This window comes from Nerophis ophidion, linkage group LG10 (genome assembly GCF_033978795.1).
Source record: "Nerophis ophidion isolate RoL-2023_Sa linkage group LG10, RoL_Noph_v1.0, whole genome shotgun sequence".
NCBI classification, from domain to species: Eukaryota; Metazoa; Chordata; class Actinopteri; order Syngnathiformes; family Syngnathidae; genus Nerophis; species Nerophis ophidion.
Genome location: NC_084620.1, coordinates 29621589 through 29643272, shown reverse-complemented (window position 1 = coordinate 29643272; position 21684 = coordinate 29621589). Strand labels below are relative to the sequence as shown.

General features: G+C 39.8%; 1 protein-coding gene across 1 annotated transcript in view; it reads left to right on the top strand.

Annotated features, from left to right (window-relative positions):
* Positions 1 to 21684, top strand: part of LOC133560628 (FH2 domain-containing protein 1-like) — a 35216-nt gene that overhangs the window by 1323 nt on the left and 12209 nt on the right. Inside the window, exon 2 of the mRNA XM_061913353.1 lies at positions 15394 to 15753. Within this exon, the coding sequence (XP_061769337.1) occupies positions 15526 to 15753 (228 nt within the window). The 5' untranslated portion in view covers positions 15394 to 15525. The remainder of the gene's footprint in view (positions 1 to 15393; positions 15754 to 21684) is intronic.

Genomic DNA, 21684 nt, shown 5'->3' with positions numbered 1-21684 from the left:
ATGCTTTTACTATGTGTAAACCAGGGGTCTTGTTCCACAGCCGTACAGATCACACTGATGGTTGTGATATAAAACAACTTTAACACTATTACTAATATGCGCCACACTCTGTGAACCCACACCAAACAAGAATGACAAACACATTTCGGGAGAACATCGGCTCTGTAACACATTATAAATGCAACATAACACTTACCCAGAATGCCATGCATCCATGACTCTTGGCTATATTATACACCCCGCAAGCACCAAACCCCGCCCCCCTCTCCGTGCGTCGGTTGAGGTGGGCGGGGTTGGGGGTGCGTGTATAATATAGCCAAGAGTCATGGATGCATGGCATTTTGGGTAATTTTTATGTTGCGTTTATAATGTGTTACAGAGCGATGTTCTCCAGAAATGTGTTTGGTGTGGGTTTACAGAGTGTGGCACATTTTAGTAAGAGTGTTCAAGTTGTTTATATCAGTGGTCCCCAACTACCGGGCCGCAGAATAATTTTTTATTCATTTTTATTTAAAAAGATATATATTTTATTTGATTTTTTTATTTTTATTAAATCAACATAAAAAACACAATATACACTTACAATTAGTGCACCAACCACAAAAACCTCCCTTTTTCATGACAAAAATGTCCCTTTTTCATAACAAAGAAAAAAAAAAATGATTCCATCCATTTTCTACCTCTTGTCCCTATAATTTTAAAAATTAAAAGATTAAAGTACCAATGATTGCCACACACAAACTAGGAGGGGTGAAATTATCCTATGCATTTGACCCATCACCCCTGATCACCTCCTGGTAGGTGAGGGGAGCAGTGAGCAGCAGCAGTGGCCACGCCCAGGAATCATTTTTGTGATTTAAGCCCAATTCCAACCCTTGATGCTGAGTGCCAAGCAGGGAGGTAATGAATCCCATTTTTATTGTCTTTGGTATGACTCGGCCGGAGTTTGAACTCACGACCTCAGGGCGGACACTCTAACCACAAGTCCACTGAGTTTTTTAGGTCCACTAAAAAGATCTGTAGATTTTACAGCAAAAAAAAACTAACAGCTCCGTTGTCAACATTTTACCGTTAAATTTGCAATGTTTCTTGTTACAGTATATATATGGAAAACCGTAGCACTGTACTATGAGTTGTTGTTCTTAACGGCGTATTACTGTAAATGGAAAAAACGTACCACTGTTTTGTTTTTAGTTAAAGTAAAAATTTTGCGACTGACCTACCATTTTTATTTACCATAAAAAATGTTTTACAGTGCACAATTTGATGGATAACTTTCTTTAAAATCATGAACCTAGCCAATATTTAAGTACTGTACTTATTTTGATTTTAACAAAAGTGAAATGTTTCGGAAGTAATATTAGAACAAGTTTAAAATGAATTACATTTCTGGCAGAACATATTCTTCTGTCAAAATAGAAAGTTGAATGCATTTAGTCAGAAAGGACACAAATTAGTCCCAGGCTTTTGCAGGGCACTTAAAACCATGTGGTGGGCCCGATCTGGCCCTCTGGGCCTCGAGTTTGACACCTGTGAGTTCAACAATTGTCTGCCCATACACTAACTTGTTATGTGCTTTTTATTTCATTCACAAAATCTGGTGTCCACATGAAAAATAAATAGTGGTACTGTAAAAGGCCATGTTCTGGAAAGAGACGTCTGTCCTTGTTGCCATGGTAACCGCAGAGACAAGCCAGAATCCAGACTCAAAAGGCCAGCTGTGTCACAACGCATTTCATCGTAAAATTCTTGGGTTTGGTGTTGTTGCTTTTACTGTTGTTGGAGTTTTACCACTGTTGCCATGTCGACAGCTTCAAACATTCTATCTCCGCAAATGTACTGGCTTGCCTGCTTTATATAACAGTGATTATGACAACAATAATGATAGTAAAATGTTTAGAGAAGTCTCCTGCACCCCGCCTGCCGCCGACTTCTCCTTTTTCAGCGCTTCCTCTGCCACCTTACAGGTGTGATGCTGGGAATTGGTGTTGATAATATTAACAGCTGCTCGCCCCGATGTGTTGCTTTTAACACACTGTCACATGTTTTTTCTTTTTAGGAGTGGGGTGGGGTGGGGGGGTTACTTAAAGATTACTAGCTAATTATATACCAGAAGTGGGACCCTTCTTTTTCAACACCTAAACCAGGGGTGTCAAACGTACGGCCGAGGGCCGCGAGATGAGTTTGCTAAGTCGAAAAATCAACCTGAATTTTTTTAATGAAAGGGACAGCTGTTCTAAATGTGTCCACTGGATGTTGCACAAGTAATTCTTTGTAGATAATGCTACATATGTACAAAATAAACCACATGATGTTAGTGCGTCAGTCGAGGAAAACATAATAGGGATGTGGGAAAAAATCGATTCGAATACAAATCGAATCGTTTACATTGTGCGATTCAGAATCGATTCTCATTTTTTAAAAAGCGATTTTTTAATTTATAATTTTTTAAATTTTTAAATTTTTTATTTTTTTTAATCAATCCAACAAACCACTACACAGCAATACCATAACAATGCAATCCAATTCCAAAACCAAACCTGACCCTGCAACACTCAGAACTGCAATAAACAGAGCAATTGAGAGAAGACACAAACATGACACAGAACAAACCAAAAGTAATGAAACAAGAATGAATATTATCAACAACAATATCAATATTAGTTATAATTTCAGCATAGCAGTGATTAAAAATCCCTCAATGACATTATCATTAGACATTTATAAAAATAATAAAAAAGAACAATAGTGTCACAGTGGCTTACACTTGCATTGCATCTCATACGCTTGACAACACACCGTGTCCAATATTTTCACAAAGATAAAATAAGTCATATTTTTGGTTCGTTTAATAGTTAAAACAAATTTACATTATTGCAATCAGTTGATAAAACATTGTCCTTTACAATTATAAAAGTTTTTTTTTTAAATCTACTCTGCTTGCATGTCAGCAGACTGGGGTAGATCCTGCTGAAATCCTATGTATTGAATGAATACAGAATCGTTTTGAATCGAGAATCGTATCGAATCGGAAAAAAATCGATATATTATCGAGTCGTGACACCAAGAATCGATATTGAATCGAATCGTGGGACACCCAAAGATTCACAGCCCTAATAAATAATCCTGTAATTTGATTTTGATATAATTTTTTTAATCTTGATGGATTGAAAATGAACACCAATGAGTTGACTGATGAACATTATCACATAGTTTATTCAGAAAGTGTAAATAACGACAAATAAAGATAGAATGCGATTAACCGGCACATTTACGTTTAAAAAAAATACCAACAACGTTATGATTTGTACATTTTCAGAATTGTGCTTGTTCTATTTTTAAACAAAGAAAACAATCGGAAGTTGTCTTTATTTTTAAGTTATCGTGCCGGGATTTTACCATTCTGGCCCACTTGGGAGTAGATTTTTCTCCATGTGGCCCCCGATCTAAAATGAGTTTGACACCCCTGTCCTAAACAAATGCGGACAAAAAAGTGAACATTAGTAGATACCGATACTTTGTTGATCCCAAAGGAAATTCAAGTGCACCCAGCCCAACTTTGTTCTGATCAGAATATTATATGCTACTGATTCCAATACCAATCCTCCACGTGTGAATTTGTTCCGATCAGAGTTAAATGCTGCCGATCCCTGCCCTGCTGGCTCCCTGGACCTCTTTCAGAGATTTGTGAAAATGGAAAAAGATGAAAAAATATACATGTTTTTTGTTTTAATATGGTTCCTGTAGGAGAACAAACATGACACAAACCTTTCCAATTGTTAGAAACCCCACTGTTTAATATAAACATACTTCACTGACGAGTATTTGACGAGCACCGCTTCAGCGATCCTTGAACTCATCATAATTTGTTTGCATGCACAACTTTTTCTGAAGCTGCCACAGAAAAACGTGTTTCACGCCGTTCCCTTTTGTCTTGTTTTTCCACCAAATGTTTTATGCTGTGCGTGAATGCACAAAGGTGAGCTTAGTTGATATTATTGACTTGTTATGGCGTACTAATCAGGCATATTTGGTCAGTGCATGACTGCAAGATAATTGATGCTATTTAAGTTAGCTGTATGTACATATTGCATCATTATGCCTCGTTTGTAGGTATATTTGATCATGTCAAATATACGTCTCATGACACACATTCTGTATGTAATATTGGCAGCATTTCTCATAGTTTTTTGTGTGCCATGTTGTCCCAGACCACAGCAAAGGTTGTAATAAATTCTTTAGAAGAAGACAGCCTGCCATTTCCTTTATCTTAGACACACAAATCTATACCTTTGGCCATTGTAAGCCAGTAATTTCCACGAGTTATCTCATTCTGTGAGAAGCCTCCATATTACTAGTGATTTCCAATGTTGCAAAAATGTGTAGAATAAAAATTAAAATACAACATTTCTGTCTAAAAAGATTTGCATCAGCCTTTGGGGCTGACTGAACTCGCTGAGTTACATCGATATCAATACCGGTCACATGCTTCAACAGTAAAATGTCCAATTTATTTATGGTGAGTGCCATTGACAGTTAAACTATATCAAGACAATATTTAAACTAGTTTTTTGTTTCTCGATTATCACGTTTTGTTTGCATGAAACAAAATCAATAGAAGACAAACTAAGCAAAAGCAAAAACTATATTTATTACTCACTGAAATCCTTTTTGCCATCAAAGTATTCCTGCGTCCAAGGAATGAAGGGTTGGAATTGGGGGGGTATATCACCAAAATGATTACCGGGCGTGGCCACCGCTGGTGCTCACTACTCCCCTCACCACCGAGGGGGTGATCAAGCGTGATGGGTCAAATGCAGAGGATAATTTCACCACACCTACTGTGTGTGTGACAATCATTGGTACTTTAACTTTAAACATTAACAAAAATATAAAAATAAAATATTTTGAGAGAATAAAAATATCTATTTGATCACACTAGTATCAATCATATCAATCAATCAAAGTTTACTTATATAGCCCTTAATCACGATTGTCTCAAAGGGCTTCATAAGCCACAACGAAATCCTCGGCTCAGATCCCACATCAGGGCAAGAAAAAACTCAACGCAATGGGATAGAATGACAACCCTCGAAGGGGACCGCAGATGTTTGATCCACACTGCAAGTTAATTTATTTATATATATATATATATATACATATATATAAGGGCTGGGCAATATATCGATATATAGCGGGTTTGTCTCTGCGATATAGAAAATGACTATATCGTAATACTCGAGTATACGTTCTCATGCAGGACTTTTAGCTGCTGGCGTACACTTCAGGTTCTCCTCGTTCTTTCCTGTCTCTCCTTCTCGCAGACAAGCAGGCGCACATTCTTACAGACGTCACAAACTGTAACGTCACATACACGCCCTCGCAGAGCAGAGAGGATAGCGGCGTGGCAAACGTTAGCTGCTAACGTAGCCATACGAAAGAAAGATGGTGCGGATCTGGTAACAAAGGAAGGAATACTTAATTCCCAATAAAAACAGCAGGGTTTCCATCGTCTGGCGGTGGTTCGGCTTCAAGTGGGAATATGTCGAACAGACAACCGTAATTTGTCAAGTGTGGGGGGAAAAATCGTTGCTATAAAAAGTAGCATTACTGCTAATATGTAGCATCATTTGTAAAGTCACTCGCTAGAGAATGAAGACAATTTCATAACCTTAGTAACATACCACATAGTGAAGGACAAATACTATTTGATTTCCTATTATGCAGCTCATTTTAATTTGACACTTAAAATGTCTCTGACAATCTTGCGATTTATGTTTTGTAAATTACTTGAATTTTTGTGCCATTGCTTATTAACTTTAATAAATACACTTTTGGTCAATTGACTTAGTTGTGATTTCCCTCTCTGCATGAAAGTTTAAAAAGTAGCATATATTAATGCAGTATGAAGAAGAATGTTTTAATGTGGGGCAAAAAGTGGGGCAAAAAGTATTTAGTCAACCACCGATTGTGCAAGTTCTCCCACTTAAAATGATGACAGAGGTCTGTAATTTTCATCATAGGTACACTTCAACTGTGGGAGACAGAATGTGAAAAAAAATCCTGGAATTCACATTGTAGGAATTTTAAATAATTTATTTGTAAATTATGGTGGAAAATAAGTATTTGGTCAACCATTCAAAGCTCTCACTGATGGAAGGAGGTTTTGTCTCAAAATTTCACGATAATTGCCCCCATTCATTCTTTCCTTAACACGGATCAATCGTCCTGTCCCCTTAGCAGAAAACAGTAGGTATTGTGTTCTTGGGATGCAACTCGGTATTCTTCTTCCTCCAAACACGACAAGTTGAGTTTATACCAAAATGGATACATGGATGATACAGCAGAAGATTGGGAGAATGTCATGTGGTCAGATGAAACCAAAATAGAACTTTTTGGTATGAACTCAACTCAACAAAGATGAGTATTTAGGATTCATAACCCTTTTTTTTTCAACCTGAATGTATGGAGGAAGAACTGCTGCTTCTAGAAGCTAGCACAAAGAAGAGGGTGAAACGCTGGAGCAGACGGAAGCTGATAGAGTGAGGTGAGAGCGATTCCAAGCTGCAAATGTGGAGTTTGGAGATAAGCTATCTCGACATAAATGGATTTCTTACCCAAAATAACCAGAAAAACTTCCAAATGAACAACTGTCCATCGAGTGAGTCACACTTAATATTGATCATGATACACGCAACACGTCATGTGTGTTACAGCACATACGCTCTCTGACTAGCTGTGTAAAAACAAAGCATGAAGTAAAACTTTACAGATACCGTAACATGATTTTTCATGTTTTTCAGTCAGTACAAACTGGTGTCTTATCGCAGTGTTGTGCATTACTATCTCAAAACATGTTTTGTGTTGTTGTAGAAGCTATCTTAGCTCTTGCCGTAGTTAGCTTTTACAGCTAATACCGAAGCATGCCTGTGTTAATACGTTAAAAAAAAGAGTTACTCTGTGTTCGCTCTTACAACAACAAACAATCCGATTTTTACTGTTAGAACACAAGAAAATATTGTCTCTGTCATAATAATCTTGAACAATAGGCAAAATTCCAAAAAAGTGTAGTTCCCCTTTAAAAAACATTATCCGGCAATGGTGATTACATACTTTTTCATTAAAATTGGCTGATACTGCTCAGTGGCTGGTCGAGCAGCACATCCTTAAATAATTAGACCATATGGTGGTGCGTTTAATTCACTCCAATATGTTAAATTGACTTGAAATTTCCCACACAGCTCAATGTACTGAACTTTAGTGTGTTTTGTCAAATCCCCCCAACAATTGATTAAAAAAAACATGGCCAACTTAAAGCAAAATTTTATAGCTAGGGTTGTCCCAAATCAACTTTTTCACTTTCGATATGATACCTATAATCGATATTGATGTTAATCTGATACGATTTAATTAGCAATCAAAGTGCATAATTTTTACCTTTTTTTGTGGAATTTAAAAAAAGGTTTTATCAAGTAAAATTAGTCAAACAAAAACAATGGTAGGTAAGAAAAACACCAACCTTATGGTATAAAAGTACATACATTCATTATTTTGTAGTGTGGAATGTTGGAAAATGTTTAATTAAGTGAAATTACTCCGAGAACAATGGTAGGTATTGAGAACACTAAACTTTTCTAATGTATAGTGCGGAGACGTTTGTTACTAGATACTGAAAAATGTGATGCTCTGCTCTGAGTCCAAAGCCGAGGCCTTAAGGTCAGCTTCCAAAGGGACGGTTAATATTTACACAAAATATTAATCTTGCCCAGTCTGCTTTCTGTACTGAAGCAACAACGGACTGGAATACGCTAGCCACACAACTGGAAAAAGATTACAAATCACAATAGTCTTCATTTTCTTGCAAAAGATTGGTTGTTGAGCAACCAATGTTGCCCACATTGACCCATAGATAGTCTTTTAATGCAACATACAGTATGCAGCGTGGTGAGTTTGGCAATGGAAGACTAGTATTTTACCTGAGAATCATTGGACTGTTTTTAAATGATAAATGGGTTGTACTTGTATAGCGCTTTTCTACCTTCAAGGTACTCAAAGCGCTTTGACACTACTTCCACATTTACCCATTCACACACACATTTACACACTGATGGAGGGAGCTGCCATGCAAGGCGCTAACCAGCACCCTTCAGGAGCAAGGGTGAAGTGTCTTGCTCAGGACACAATGGACGGGACGAGGTTGGTACTAGGTGGGGATTGAACCAGGGAGCCTCGGGTTGCGCACGGCCACTCTTCCACTGCACCACGCCACCCGTTTTTGGTTTATCTTTTAAATGTATGCATTAATTTACTCACTGAATAAATTATAGGTTTTGTGCTTGTTTTATTAACCGTAAATCGGTGCAAATTTTAAAGTGTGTTTTATTTATTTATTTGTGTATTTTTTTATTTATATTCTAACCCTAATCTCAGTTATTTATTTATGCAATGTATGTTTTATTTAATTTTATGTTATTTTATTTTATGAATCGCAGGCCTCTTTCAACAGGCACTTTATGACTTATACTTTCCGTTAAATGCATTTGTGAATGAACACTTCTATAGATCTTCTTTTGAATACGGGTGGATTGCGAGAGGTGGTGTGTATATACTGTATGATAGGGCTCATGAGTAATGTGCTTGTTGTATATGTTGCTGTTTTTTGTGGTATATCTTTTCTATGTGAGTAGATGCCATTTTATAAGTCGTCCTTTTATTGTTTGTGGTGGTTGTGTCATTTGTTTTCAGCCATTTATACTGCATGTGAAATGGTGTCAAATTAAGGACTACAGGTGGAAATTGGCTGTTGGCAAAATCGCGTGCACCTATTGGTTCCTTGTGAGTAATAATAAAATAATAAATGACTAATAAAAAAAATAAATACACTTTAACGTTGAGTCCTCATTAAGAATGAAGAAAACAAAAACGAAAGAAACATAGTTCAACTTACAACAGAGTAACATAATAACATTGATTTTAGTCTGCAACAAAAAAGAAAAGTGTATCAAATTTTTGGACCGATGAACCATTTGATACTGACAAATAAATGTAACTTAATTCAATAAAATATAATACATTTAAATGTATCAGCAATATTAACATTGGAGTACAATATGTAAAACACTTAGACCTACAAAACTAAAATGTTAAGTACGGCGGGGGAAGGAGAAGACACCACGGCAGAGATCAGTTCAATAGGTTTAATAAACTGGCTGCTGATGAAGTGGTGGGGTGTGTATGCTACTAAACATGAATGGTGCAAGACGATGTGTAGAATTAACATTGTAAATGTTACCAGTGGTTGTTGTAAGTGCGTGTTGGGTGAATCCTTCGTCAGACCAAAGGGGCTAGGCGAAAAGGCAGTCCGTGGGCAAGCAAGAGGTCGGGGGCTTGAGAGAAGTAACAAGGTCCGTGTCCAAGCAGGGGTCGAGGATCGAGGGAGGCAGTCCAGAATCCAGAAGGAAGTCTAGGCACACAGCTTGATCACGAGACACTGGGGGAAAAAACTGCGGGGAACACAAAGTACATAAGACACGGACACAGGCAAGTACGCAGGAGGGAAGCCAGAGAAAGGATGCTTACTATGAAGAGTGAACTACGTTCCGACACTGGATCTTCCGGTCTGCTGGTGTTTAAGATGTCTGTCTTCATTAGTATCAGGTGCGCCGATTAGTGATTGCCTGCAGCTTCGCAGGCGCGTGGCCGCGATGCATGCAGAGCAAGCAAGGGCGTGTCCCAGTGCACTTCTAGCGGAGGTGCCGGCAGAGCTTACAGCAGAAGACACGCGGGATTGCACATGTGCCGTGACAAAAAATGAATCAAACAATTTGTGTTGATTTTTTATTTTTTTTTAATCAAATGAGGAAGTCAGTTTTGGTGACTACAAAGTGCAGATTTTGTGGTGCACATCTTTTCTAAGCAGGGTTTGCAGGATTATACTGAATGATACTGATAACATCTTCTCCGGGGTCACACTTGCCCTACCTGGCATCGCATTATTTGAGAAGAACTGAATCAAGGTCACTTGTGCACTAGCTCCTTGTAGCCTGTGGAGTATAGCCTGCCATGTTTACCTTCTGTAAATGACTACGATGGAGCAAAAGATCAACCTTATGTGCTAATTGGAGGACATTTAGATGTTAACTCGCTATCCAGCTTTGCTCAAGTAGAAACTCTGCGGGACTTTTGCAACGGAGCTTGTATCGGAGATTTGAGATGCAAGCCGATATCATCCGATACTTGTTCTTTTGCTGACATTAGACCGATATGAGGGCCACGCCCTAGTCCAGGGGTCAGCAACCTGCGGCTCTCGAGCAGCATGTGGCTCTTTAGTGCCGCCCTAGTGGCTCGCTGGAGTATAATTAAAAAAGGATTGAAAATGGACAAAGATGGGAGTAAAATTATTTTTTGGTTTTAGTATAGTTTTTTGTTAGAGGACAAACGTGACACAAACCTTCCCTATTGTTTGAAAGCCCCCTGATTAATATGTTTGTGTGTATGCTTCACTGATGAGAGTATTTGGTGAACATCGTTTTGTCCAATTGATTTCTGTGGTTCTTGAACTCACTATTGTGTGGACTGTGACACAACAGTTTGTTTACATGTAAAATCTTCCACTAGTTCTTTGTCTCATTTTGTCCACCAAAAGTTTCATGATGTGCGTGAATGCACAATGGTGCGCTTTGTTGATGTTATTGCCTTGTTGGGGTGATAATCAGGCTATTTAGGCTAGCTGTATGTACATATTGCATCATTATGCCTCAATTGTAGGTATATTTGAGCTCATTTAATATCCTTTACTTGTATCCTCTTTGTATATAATTTAGTTTTGCATGTCTCATGACACATTATATGTATGCAATATTGGCTGCATTTCATATAGTTGTTTGTGTGCAATGGTGTTCCAGACCACAGCAAACATTACCGAGCTTGCCAAAGATTGTAATAAATGTATTAAAAGAAGACAGCTTGCTGTTTCCTTTAACTTGGACACACACATCTTCACCTTTGGCCATTAAAAGCCAGTAATTTCCAGGAGTTATCTCACCTTCTGAGTAGCCTGTGATTTACTAACGGTTTCTAATGTTGTAAAAATGTGTAGAATAAATATTACATTTCAACATTTCTGTCAACAAAGATTTGCTTCTGCCTGCGACACAATCATTTTGATAGAATGCTGTTATAGCTAATATAGACACTTACGTTATGTGTTGCTTTCATTATAAGACATATACACGGCTTTTCATTTTTTGTGGCTCCGGACTGATTAGTTTTTTGTATTTTTGGTCCAATACGGCTCTTTCGACGTTTTGGGTTGGCGACCCCTGCCCAAGTTTTAGCAACCCATCAATTAAGTGACCATAAGTCATATACCGTTTGCCCAATGCTGATAAACCTTTGAGGATATTCTTAATGACACATATGCTACAAAGACTCCCTTGAAGTAATGGGACAGGACAATGTAGCATTATAATGGTATCAAATAACTATTTAGCTTGTTTGCACGTGACACTTCCACATGATGTTTTTCATCTGGCCGCCGTGAGTCATCTGTCATTTGTGTGTCTTCAAGGTGTGTGTTTGTGTGTATGTTCAAGAGAGAGAGCGAGAGAGAGAGAGAGAGGTCAGATGAATTTGTAGTGTCAATATTTGCCCGTTCCCAAAAGAGTTGTGCGAGTGCAGAATTGAAAAGCAGAAGTGAGGTATCACGTTGAGTCGTTCCAGCGCGGTGTTAGGTTCCCGCCGTGAATGTAAGGAGTGGACGGCCTGTTCTGACGGCCCACAGAACAATCCTGTTTAACAAGCTCTAAACGTGCTCATTGAACGCCCCTTCCTTTTCCAAGAGACTCCACTTGCGTCAGACCTCACGTGTAGACCACCATCAGGACCTCCACAGGGTCCACTACTGTGTCAGCGTTAACTTTCGGAATGTGGAGCAAAGGATGATAATGAGGTCAGCAGAGAGGCGCTGACAAGAGTACACAACAGTTGTGCGCTCACACAACACTAAAGGTTCGTCATGGGTAGATTTGGATTATTTATCCTAATGGAAATACATCAATATAGATTTTGTAGCCTTGTTTTATGGCTTACACCAACATGTTGCTGTACAAATACATGATTGCATTGGAGGCCCCGTCTATTTTTACGATGATGTCATCTGGTCGTCAAGTTGTCTGCTGTCACTTTCATTTACTCTGACAACCAATCAGGAAGAGACCATTGTGTTGCTCACAAATGCACATCGGCCCTGATTTTTGTTGTCGGCCAAATAAACAAACCGTCATTGTTTACCACTCGCTCTGTTACCATGGCGATTGGAAACACGCGGGTCGGTCGCCATGGCAGCAGGTGGCAACACCAGCGCTGGCATCTATAGAACCCACACGCTTTTCCTGCCTCTTTAATGGCCCGTATACAAAAAGCCAATTGGCAATTGTGAAAATCAAGCCTATTTGTAGTTTTTCATAATATGGTTTATAACATGGGTGCCCAAACTTTTTGATTCGGGGGCCTTAAATGGGGTGAAAAAAATGTGGCCGGGGGCCAGGCTGTGTATATGTATGTACATTGCTTTCGGTCCCAATGGAGGGAGGGGGGGTTGCCCACATAAGCGGTCCTCTCCAAGGTTTCTCATGGTCATTACTGTCACTGTCACTGACGTCCCACTGGGGTGAGTTTTCCTTGCCCTTATGTGGGCTCTACCGAGGATGTCTTTTGGGGTTTGTGCAGCCCTTTGAGACACTTGTAATTCAGGGCTATATAAATAAACATTGATATATATATATATATATATATATATATATATATATATATATATATATATATATATATTTATATGTAGGTGTGGGAAAAAATCACAAGACTACTTCATCTCTACAGAACTGTTTCATGAGGGGTTCCCTCAATCATCAGGAGATTTTTTTTTCCCACACCTACATATTGCGCTCTACCACGGTATCGAGCACTATTCTCTGGATAATACAATCAAGACATATATATATATATATATATATATATATATATATATATACATATATATATATATTAGTATAAGGAACGCTCCTGAAGGAATCAATAAAGTACTATCTATCTATCTATCTATCCGTCTATTTTTTTTCTAAATACATATATACAGTGGGGCAAAAAAGTATTTAGTCAGCCACCGATTGTGCAAGTTCTCCCACTTAAAATGATGACAGGTCTGTAATTTTCATCATAGGTACACTTCAACTATGAGAGACTGTATGTGAAAAAAAAAATCCAGGAATTCACATCATAGGAATTTTAAAGAATTTATTCGTAGATTATGGTGGAAAATAAGTATTTGATCAACCATTCAAAGCTCTCACTGATGGAAGGAGGTTTTGGCTCAAAATCTCACGATACATGGTCCCATTTATTCTTTCCTTAACACGGATCAATCGTCCTGTCCCCTTAGCAGAAAAACAGCCCCAGAGCATGATGTTTCCACCCCCATGCTTCACAGTAGGTATTGTGTTCTTGGGATGCAACTCAGTATTCTTCTTCCTCCAAACACGACGAGTTGAGTTTATACCAAAAAGTTCTATTTTTGTTTCATCTGACCACATGACATTCTCCCAATCCTCTGCTGTATCATCCACGTGCTCTCTGGCAAACTTCAGACGGGCCTGGACATGCACTGGCCTAAGCAGGGGGACACGTCTGGCACTGCGAGATTTGATTCCCTGTCGGCGTAGTGTGTTACTGATGGTAACCTTTGTTACTTTGGTCCCAGCTCTCTGCAGGTCATTCAGCAGGTCCCCCCTGTGGTTCTGGGATTTTTGCTCACCGTTCTCATGATCATTTTTACCCCACGGGATGAGATCTTGTGTGGAGCCCCAGGTCGAGGGAAATTATCAGTGGTCTTGTATGTCTTCCATTTTCTGATAATTGCTCCCACAGTTGATTTGTTTCACACCAAGCTGCTTGCCTATTGTAGATTCACTCTTCCCAGTCTGGTGCAAGTCTACAATTCTTTTCCTGGTGTCCTTCGACAGCTCTTTGGTCTTGGTCATAGTGGCGTTTGGAGTGTGACTGTTTGAGGCTGTGGACAGGTGTTTTTTTATACAGATAACGAGTTCAAACAAGTGCCATTAATACAGGTAACGAGTGGAGGACAGAAGAGCTTCTTAAATAAGTTACAGGTCTGTGAGAGCCAGAGATCTTCCTTGTTTGAAGTGACCAAATACTTATTTTCCACCATAATTTACAAATAAATTATTTAAAATTCCTATAATGTGAATTCCTGGATTTTTTTCACATTCTGTCTCTCACAGTTAAAGTGTACGTATGATGAAAATGACTGACCTCTGTCATCATTTTAAGTGGGAGAACTTGCACAATCGGTGGCTGACTAAATACAGTTTTGCCCCACTATATATATATATATATATATATTTATATATATATTTATATATATATATATATATACATGGGAAAATGCATTTTTAGAAAGTATGATTTGGCTAGGAGACACAGAGAGTAACAAGTGGTAAAAAAATGGATTAAAAAAAAATATATATATATATATATATATATATTTTTTTTGACTTGGTACTTTCTGCAGGCCGGACTTTGGACGCTGGCGAGCCGGATCCGGCCGTAGTTTGGGGACCCCTGGTTTATAGCTTTCCAAGTGTTGGGGCATTGAGCTCAAAATCATAAAATTAAAACTATCTTTTTAAGGAGATCATTCAACCACCCGGTGTTTGAATGATGCTTGAATGTGATTGGACGCTGCACCTGCCTGATCAAACACATACAGTACACACTCGTCTTCAATTCATCCGCTGGAAATGTACTTCTTTTTTTGACACGATTTCCGTCACAATGGGGCGTGTGTGTGAGTGTGTGTGTTAATGATTTATCAGAGGAACAATGGGACATTTTGAAGAAGTGGATATTTCATTTATTGTACACAGAAAAGAGAAAAGATGGCTGATTCAGTGTGTTCTTGCTCACGCATGGCTGGGAGTGTTAGTGGTGTGGAAGGTGGAAGGGTGTAAATGATGTAAGGAGGATGAAAAAAGATGTTTGCATGTGCTAACAAAACAAGCCAGGCGGGTTTCAGGGGGCGCATGCACGTACACACTCACGTGCACGCTCTAAGGTAAATTGTACACTTTTGTGTAAGCTTGCAAACTACGTAAGTCAATGTGGCTCACACACACACACACACACACTGACAGTGAGAGTATTTTCTGTCTAGTAAATAAATATGTTCTTATTCAAACTTTGACCTTGTAGTTCAACTGGAACGGATTTAATGAAAATGTTAAAAAAAACGAAATGAATTGACTTTCATTGAAGGGCAGCAAAGCATGATGGAAAGTGGAGTTTCATGTTTTTTATTCTTTGCTGTATTCCACCCAGACGGTGGGATGTGCCATGAGCTGTCATCACTTTCCTGTCAGCTCCTACATGTAATTTCGTCATGTCTGCCCATCACCTCTGTGTCTTGGTCGCCCCGCCTCTCACACCACTCTCGTCCATTCGGCTACTGGGATGCACGTGATGGACAGCGCCTCGCCGGCCAATGACAGCAAGGCACTCTCTTTCCTGGAGGACAGAACTATCATGGAGGGACCACCACCGCCGCCGCCGCCTCCACCGCCACTACCGCCGCCACCTCCTCCTCCCCCGTTGCTCCCCACACCAGGAGACCCCACAGGAGGCCTGAGGAGCAAGAAGAGGGTGAGAAGCTTCTTCTGGAAAACCATCCCAGAGGAGCAGGTATGGATTTGTATGTGGTAGAGTTGAACACAACATATACAGTATCTTACTGTTTGTATTAGAGTACATCTTGTCAAAGGACAAATTTAACATGGATATACTTTAGATTAGTCAATGTACAGTTTGTGTAGCAATATAGATTTACTAGCCACTGAAAATAAGTCCAAGCACATCCATTGTTGTCTAATTAACCGGCATTACAAATGAGTAGCTAGAAAATTGTGTCTTGTCTATAGACCCCAGCACAGTGGTGGTAGCATCATGGTCTTGGGTTGCATGAATGCTGTAAAGCTGCGGTTCATTAACTGCGTATTCACCAGCCCCAAAAATGTGCAAAACCTAAATATTTCAATAAGAAACTGGTAATGGAAACACACATATTTCGAAAAAGCTCTCAAACAATGATGAGATGGTTTTTGAGACGTTTTGATATTTACGTTTTTTGCAAAATATGCCGGAAACAATTTTTTCACATTTAGAGGTCACCTAAACACCGAACTGGCGGTGCGACCATGCAAGACAACTAGGTCAGACGGGTCGTCTTGGTCTCGGTCAGCCGGGTGAAAGCGAGGCGGCACCAGGCCGTCTCTCAGGTCCCTTTCCTATCAGAGAGGCCTACTCGCAGGCTGTGGGAGACCCACATGCCTGAACAAGTGTCAAGTGGGCCGTAAAGACGTTGCCTTTAAACGATCACCCACTGGCTTCGTCATCTACTGACATCACGGCAACAGCGCTGGCTGCTATATCTTCCTCAAAGTTGAGTTTCGCGGGATGAAATTTTACGAGAATTACAGCTCATGACGCAAAACACCCTTGAACGGAAACACCTACTAGTCGCAAATGTACTTTATCAGAATTTTTGAAATATCGTTATTTGGCGAAAAACTGCGATGGAAACGCTGTAGTTGACATTAGGATTACGTGATAAGGACAATAAAAATTATAACATTTGGGCTGGTGACAGAGCTTTTAATACAATCTTTACAATGCATGTTGATGACACATTCTAGCTGTGTCCGGAACATTTGACAAAGACGAGAATGGACGCGTCCTCACAGCAATGTAGCATTCTCCCTAGCGGCTAACGTCCCTCCAGAGTGCAACGCTGCTTCTAAGTCAGCAATCCTCAGCACCATGATAGCTAAGCATGCTACACTACACACCATATGAGGATATGCTAACCGCTGAGCTAGAGCTCTTGAATGTGAATATATGTGAGGGGATAGAGACAAATATTGACAGTAATGATACCAAACACAGTATCAGTATATAGTCTATGCCAGTTAGAAGATGGATGTTTTTTTATTATCACACAATCTTATGGTTTTTTTTTTGTTGTTGTTTTTTTGCAAACTTAGGAAATAAGACCCTGGAAACAGGAGAGTCTTAGAGGCAAAAACCAAAGGATTTACATCAAAGCCAGTAGTAGGAAGTAATTCAAATATATAATCATTATTGTTATACGGCCATCCTGTGTTTTTGTCTATTTATAATTGTGATCAAAAATGTAATCATCCAATGGTCTTGAAAATGTTAAATATCAGCATCAAGTATGATATGACCCTGTAACAACTTTTTTTAGTATCACCCAAAAATAATGTAAAGCAGCCATTCTACAAAAGAATCAGTGCATATTACATTTTAACAGAAAATTAGATTTAAAAAAAACAAAGTAAGCAACTATTGACAGTAAATGAGCAAGTAGATTAAGAATTGTTTTGAGGAATACAACTGGAAATGATGCAACATGTTACCGCATACATCAGCCGCTAAATTAGGAGCCTTTCAACCTGTTTTGAAATAGTTCTAATAAAAATAGACATACCAAATAATATATTGTGATATATATATTGTTAGCGCACGAGGCTGCAAAATACATCGAGTTGTGGATTTCAGGCCATATTGTCCATCCCTAATTGACAAGTACCATGACATTAAGAAGTTAGAAACTAGGTCGCATGGCAGTTTTTTTAAATAGTAAGGAAGCAAAGCACACCTCCGAGATAGTCAAGTGCCTGGCTGAGGAAGCTAAAAGTGGAGAAAATGGAGTGTCCAAGTATGTTTCCTCTACACCTGAACACAATGAAACATATGTGGTGTATTCTCAAGTGTCTCTCCGCACAAGTCCATGTCCAAGAGGATCAAGGCAGTGCTGGATAACAATGGCGCTTACACTGTGATCCTTGTTCCCCAGCTCCCCAGTAGTGACAGCACTCATGCACCCCCAAACCATGACACCACCACCACTATGCTTGACTGTAGGCCAGACACAATGAACTTGCTTGCATGGCCAGATATTCAAACAACACAAAACAGTAGTACCTCAACCTACGCACTTAATTGGTTCTGTGACAGAGCTCTTAACTCAAAACACTTAGTAATAATCGTCTCCCTCAGAAACAAAAATGTTATTAAATTTTGATTGGTGCCTGGGCCCCCCGCCCCTCCTCCAAAACAGCACACTTACCCTTAAACATGCCTTTTAAAAAGCAAAACACACTTTTAGATAAGAAATATTATATAAAAACAATACAACACAATGTAGAACAATCAAGTACAGTATTGCCTAAAGCAGGGGTGTCCACAGTTTTTCAGCAGACGAGCTACTTTTCAAATGACCAAGTCGAGATGATCTCATCTTCAAATGTGTGTGAATATATACAGTACGGCCCAAAAGTTTGGACACATCTATTAATTCAATTTGTTTTTGTTATTTTCATGACTATTTACATTGTAGATTGTCACTGAAGGCATCAAAACTATGAATGATCACATGTGGAGTTATCTACTTAACAAAAAAAAGGTAAAATCATTGAAAACATGTTTTATCTTGTAGCTTCTTCAAAATAGCCATCCTTTGCTCTGATTACTGCTTTGCACACTCTTGGCATTCTCTCAATTGTAGATTGTTACTGAAGGCATCAAAACTATGAATGAACACATGTGGCGTTATGTACTTAATAAAAAAATATGAAATAATTGAAAACATGTTTTATATTCTAGTTTCTTAAAAATAGCCACCCTTTTCTCTGATTACTGCTTTGAACACTCTTGGCATTCTCTCAGTGAGCTTCAAGCACACCTGTGAAGTGAAAGCCATTTCAGGTGACAGCCTCTTGAAGCTCGTCTTTTAATAAAAAATACAAGGATGTGTAACACAAAAAGAATCCCTTCTTTCATGAAGACGAGAATATAAGTTGGCGTATTACCTGATTCTGATGACTTGCATTGATTGCAATCAAGACAGGAATCAAAGTCGGGCTGATAACTTCTACATTTTCGTTCTGTCCAATACCACATGAAAGTGGTTGGTTTTTGGCATCGTATTTGTCCAGCTCCCATACTCGTATCCTTGACAAGAAATACATTGAAGGCAAACTCCGTAGCTTGCCAGCTTGTGTGCGCTAGCTGTCTGAGGCTCTTATTTTGTTAGCGCAGGCAGGATGGAGCCGCACTTTTATTGTGAAGACAGGAACTGCGTGGTTGGTCTTTGGGTTTTTGATGGCAGGTACGGCGTGAGAGTCTATTTATCGCCTTCCTGATAGTGTTTATCCTTTCACACTGAGGTTGCTGCAGCCAGCGTCATCTCACAAGATCCTTGGGTGCCTTTAATGTCAATCAAGTGACGAAAGTGACGTTATAGTGAAGATTGATGATCACTAATTTTGAGGTCTATTTGTTAAAGGCCAATCGACCAGTAGCTCGCGATCGACGTGATGGGCCCCCCCGGTCTAAAGTAATGTAGTAATAAGGTCTCCTGATGGCCACACTATGGACTGGACTCTCACTATTATGTAAGATTCACTATGGACCGGACTCTCACTATTATGTTAGACCCACTCGACGTCCATTGCATCCGGTCTCCACTAGAGGGGCGGGTCATCCACAGCTGCAGTCCTCTCCAAGGTTTCTCATAGTCATTCACATTGACATTCCACTGGGTTGTGAGTTTTTCCTTGCCCTTATGTGGGATCTGAACCAAGGATGTTGTTGTGGCATGTGCAACCCTTTGAGACACTTGTGATTTAGAGCTATATAAATATTGATTGATTGATTGATTGATTGATTGATTGATTGATTGATTGATTGATTGATTGATTGGTATGTCCTTCCAGTTGCTTTTCCGTCAAACACACCATTAGCAGCTTCTCCATATTTTAATGTATAAATGCCTGCTGTTTATATCCTTATATTATTTTACATCACGGGTAGGGAACCTATGGCTCTCGAGCCAGATGTGGCTCTCTTGATGACTGCATCTGGCTCTCGGATGAATCTTAGCTGACATTGCTTAACACGATAAGTAATGAATAATTCCGCTGGTAATTCATCCATCCATCCATTTTCTACCACTTGTCCCGTTCGGGTCGTGGGGGGTGCTGGAGCCTATCTCAGCTGCATTCACAGTGTTAAAAATAACATTCAAAATATAAAACATTCTCATGCATTTTAATCCATTCATCCGTTATCTAGAAGTTGCATTCATGGTAAGAAGTCCATCCATCCATCATCTTCCGCTTATCCGAGGTCGGGTCGCGGGGGCAACAGCCTAAGCAGGGAAACCCAGACTTCCCTCTCCTCAGCCACTTCGTCTAGCTCTTCCCGGGGGATCCCGAGGCGTTCCCAGGCCAGCCGGGAGACATAGTCTTCCCAACGTGTCCTGGGTCTTCCCCGTGGCCTCCTACCGGTTGGACGTGCCCTAAACACCTCCCTAGGGAGGCGTTCGGGTGGCATCCTGACCAGATGCCCGAACCACCTCATCTGGCTCCTCTCGATGTGAAGGAGCAGCGGCTTTACTTTGAGTCCCTCCCGGATGGCAGAGCTTCTCACCCTATCTCTAAGGGAGAGCCCCGCCACCCGGCGGAGGAAACTCATTTCGGCCGCTTGTACCCGTGATATTATCCTTTCGGTCATGACCCAAAGCTCATGACCATAGGTGAGGATGGGAACGTAGATCGACCGGTAAATTGAGAGCTTTGCCTTCCGGCTCAGCTCCTTCTTCACCACAACAGATCGGTACAACGTCCGCATTACTGAAGACGCCGCACCGATCCGCCTGTCGATCTCACGATCCACTCTTCCCTCACTCGTGAACAAGACTCCTAGGTACTTGAACTCCTCCACTTGGGGCAGGGTCTCCTCCCCAACCCGGAGATGGCATTCCACCCTTTTCCGGGCGAGAACCATGGACTCGGACTTGGAGGTGCTGATTCTCATTCCGGTCGCTTACAGTAGTATTTTATTTATTATCGGTTAGCTTCAGAATAACAATGTTATCAAAAAGAACAAGAGACTTATTATACTCTAAAAATGTTGGTCTTACTGAAAAATGCACGCATTTAGTTGTATTCAGTGTTAAAAAATATTATATGGCTCTCACGGAAATACATTTTAAAATATTTGGCTTTCGGGGCTCTCTCAGCCAAAAAGGTTCCCAACCCCTGTTTTACATCCTTGGCTTGCATTTGGCTCATTTTGCTTCAGTGTGGTGCAAACCAGCAGTGATACGTTTGAATTGCTTCACCAAGTTGGCGAGACTCCCTCTCATGTTTTTAATTATTTATTTAGTTATTTAAATGAATATTGTCTGTTTTTCTTCCTAGCACTGTCCCTCGCACTTGCTTTGGTTGGAACAACAAAGCTATGTCCATCTTTCGCTATAAGCTAATGCTAGCGAGTAATTCAAGATGTTTTGGGCGGATCTTCGCTTCTACAACGGCTAGGAAGCTTATAAGTCGAATTTAACTTAAAGCGGAACACTCAAAACGCTCTTAAGTGTGAAGTACCAATGAGGTATAATGTTTGCTCATTTTAAGGGGATAGTACATATGTATTGCTATAAAAGCTGTACACCGACTACTGTAAAGTATAGACAAGATACACTATATTGCAAAAAGTATTTGGCCACCCATCCAAATGATCAGAATCAGG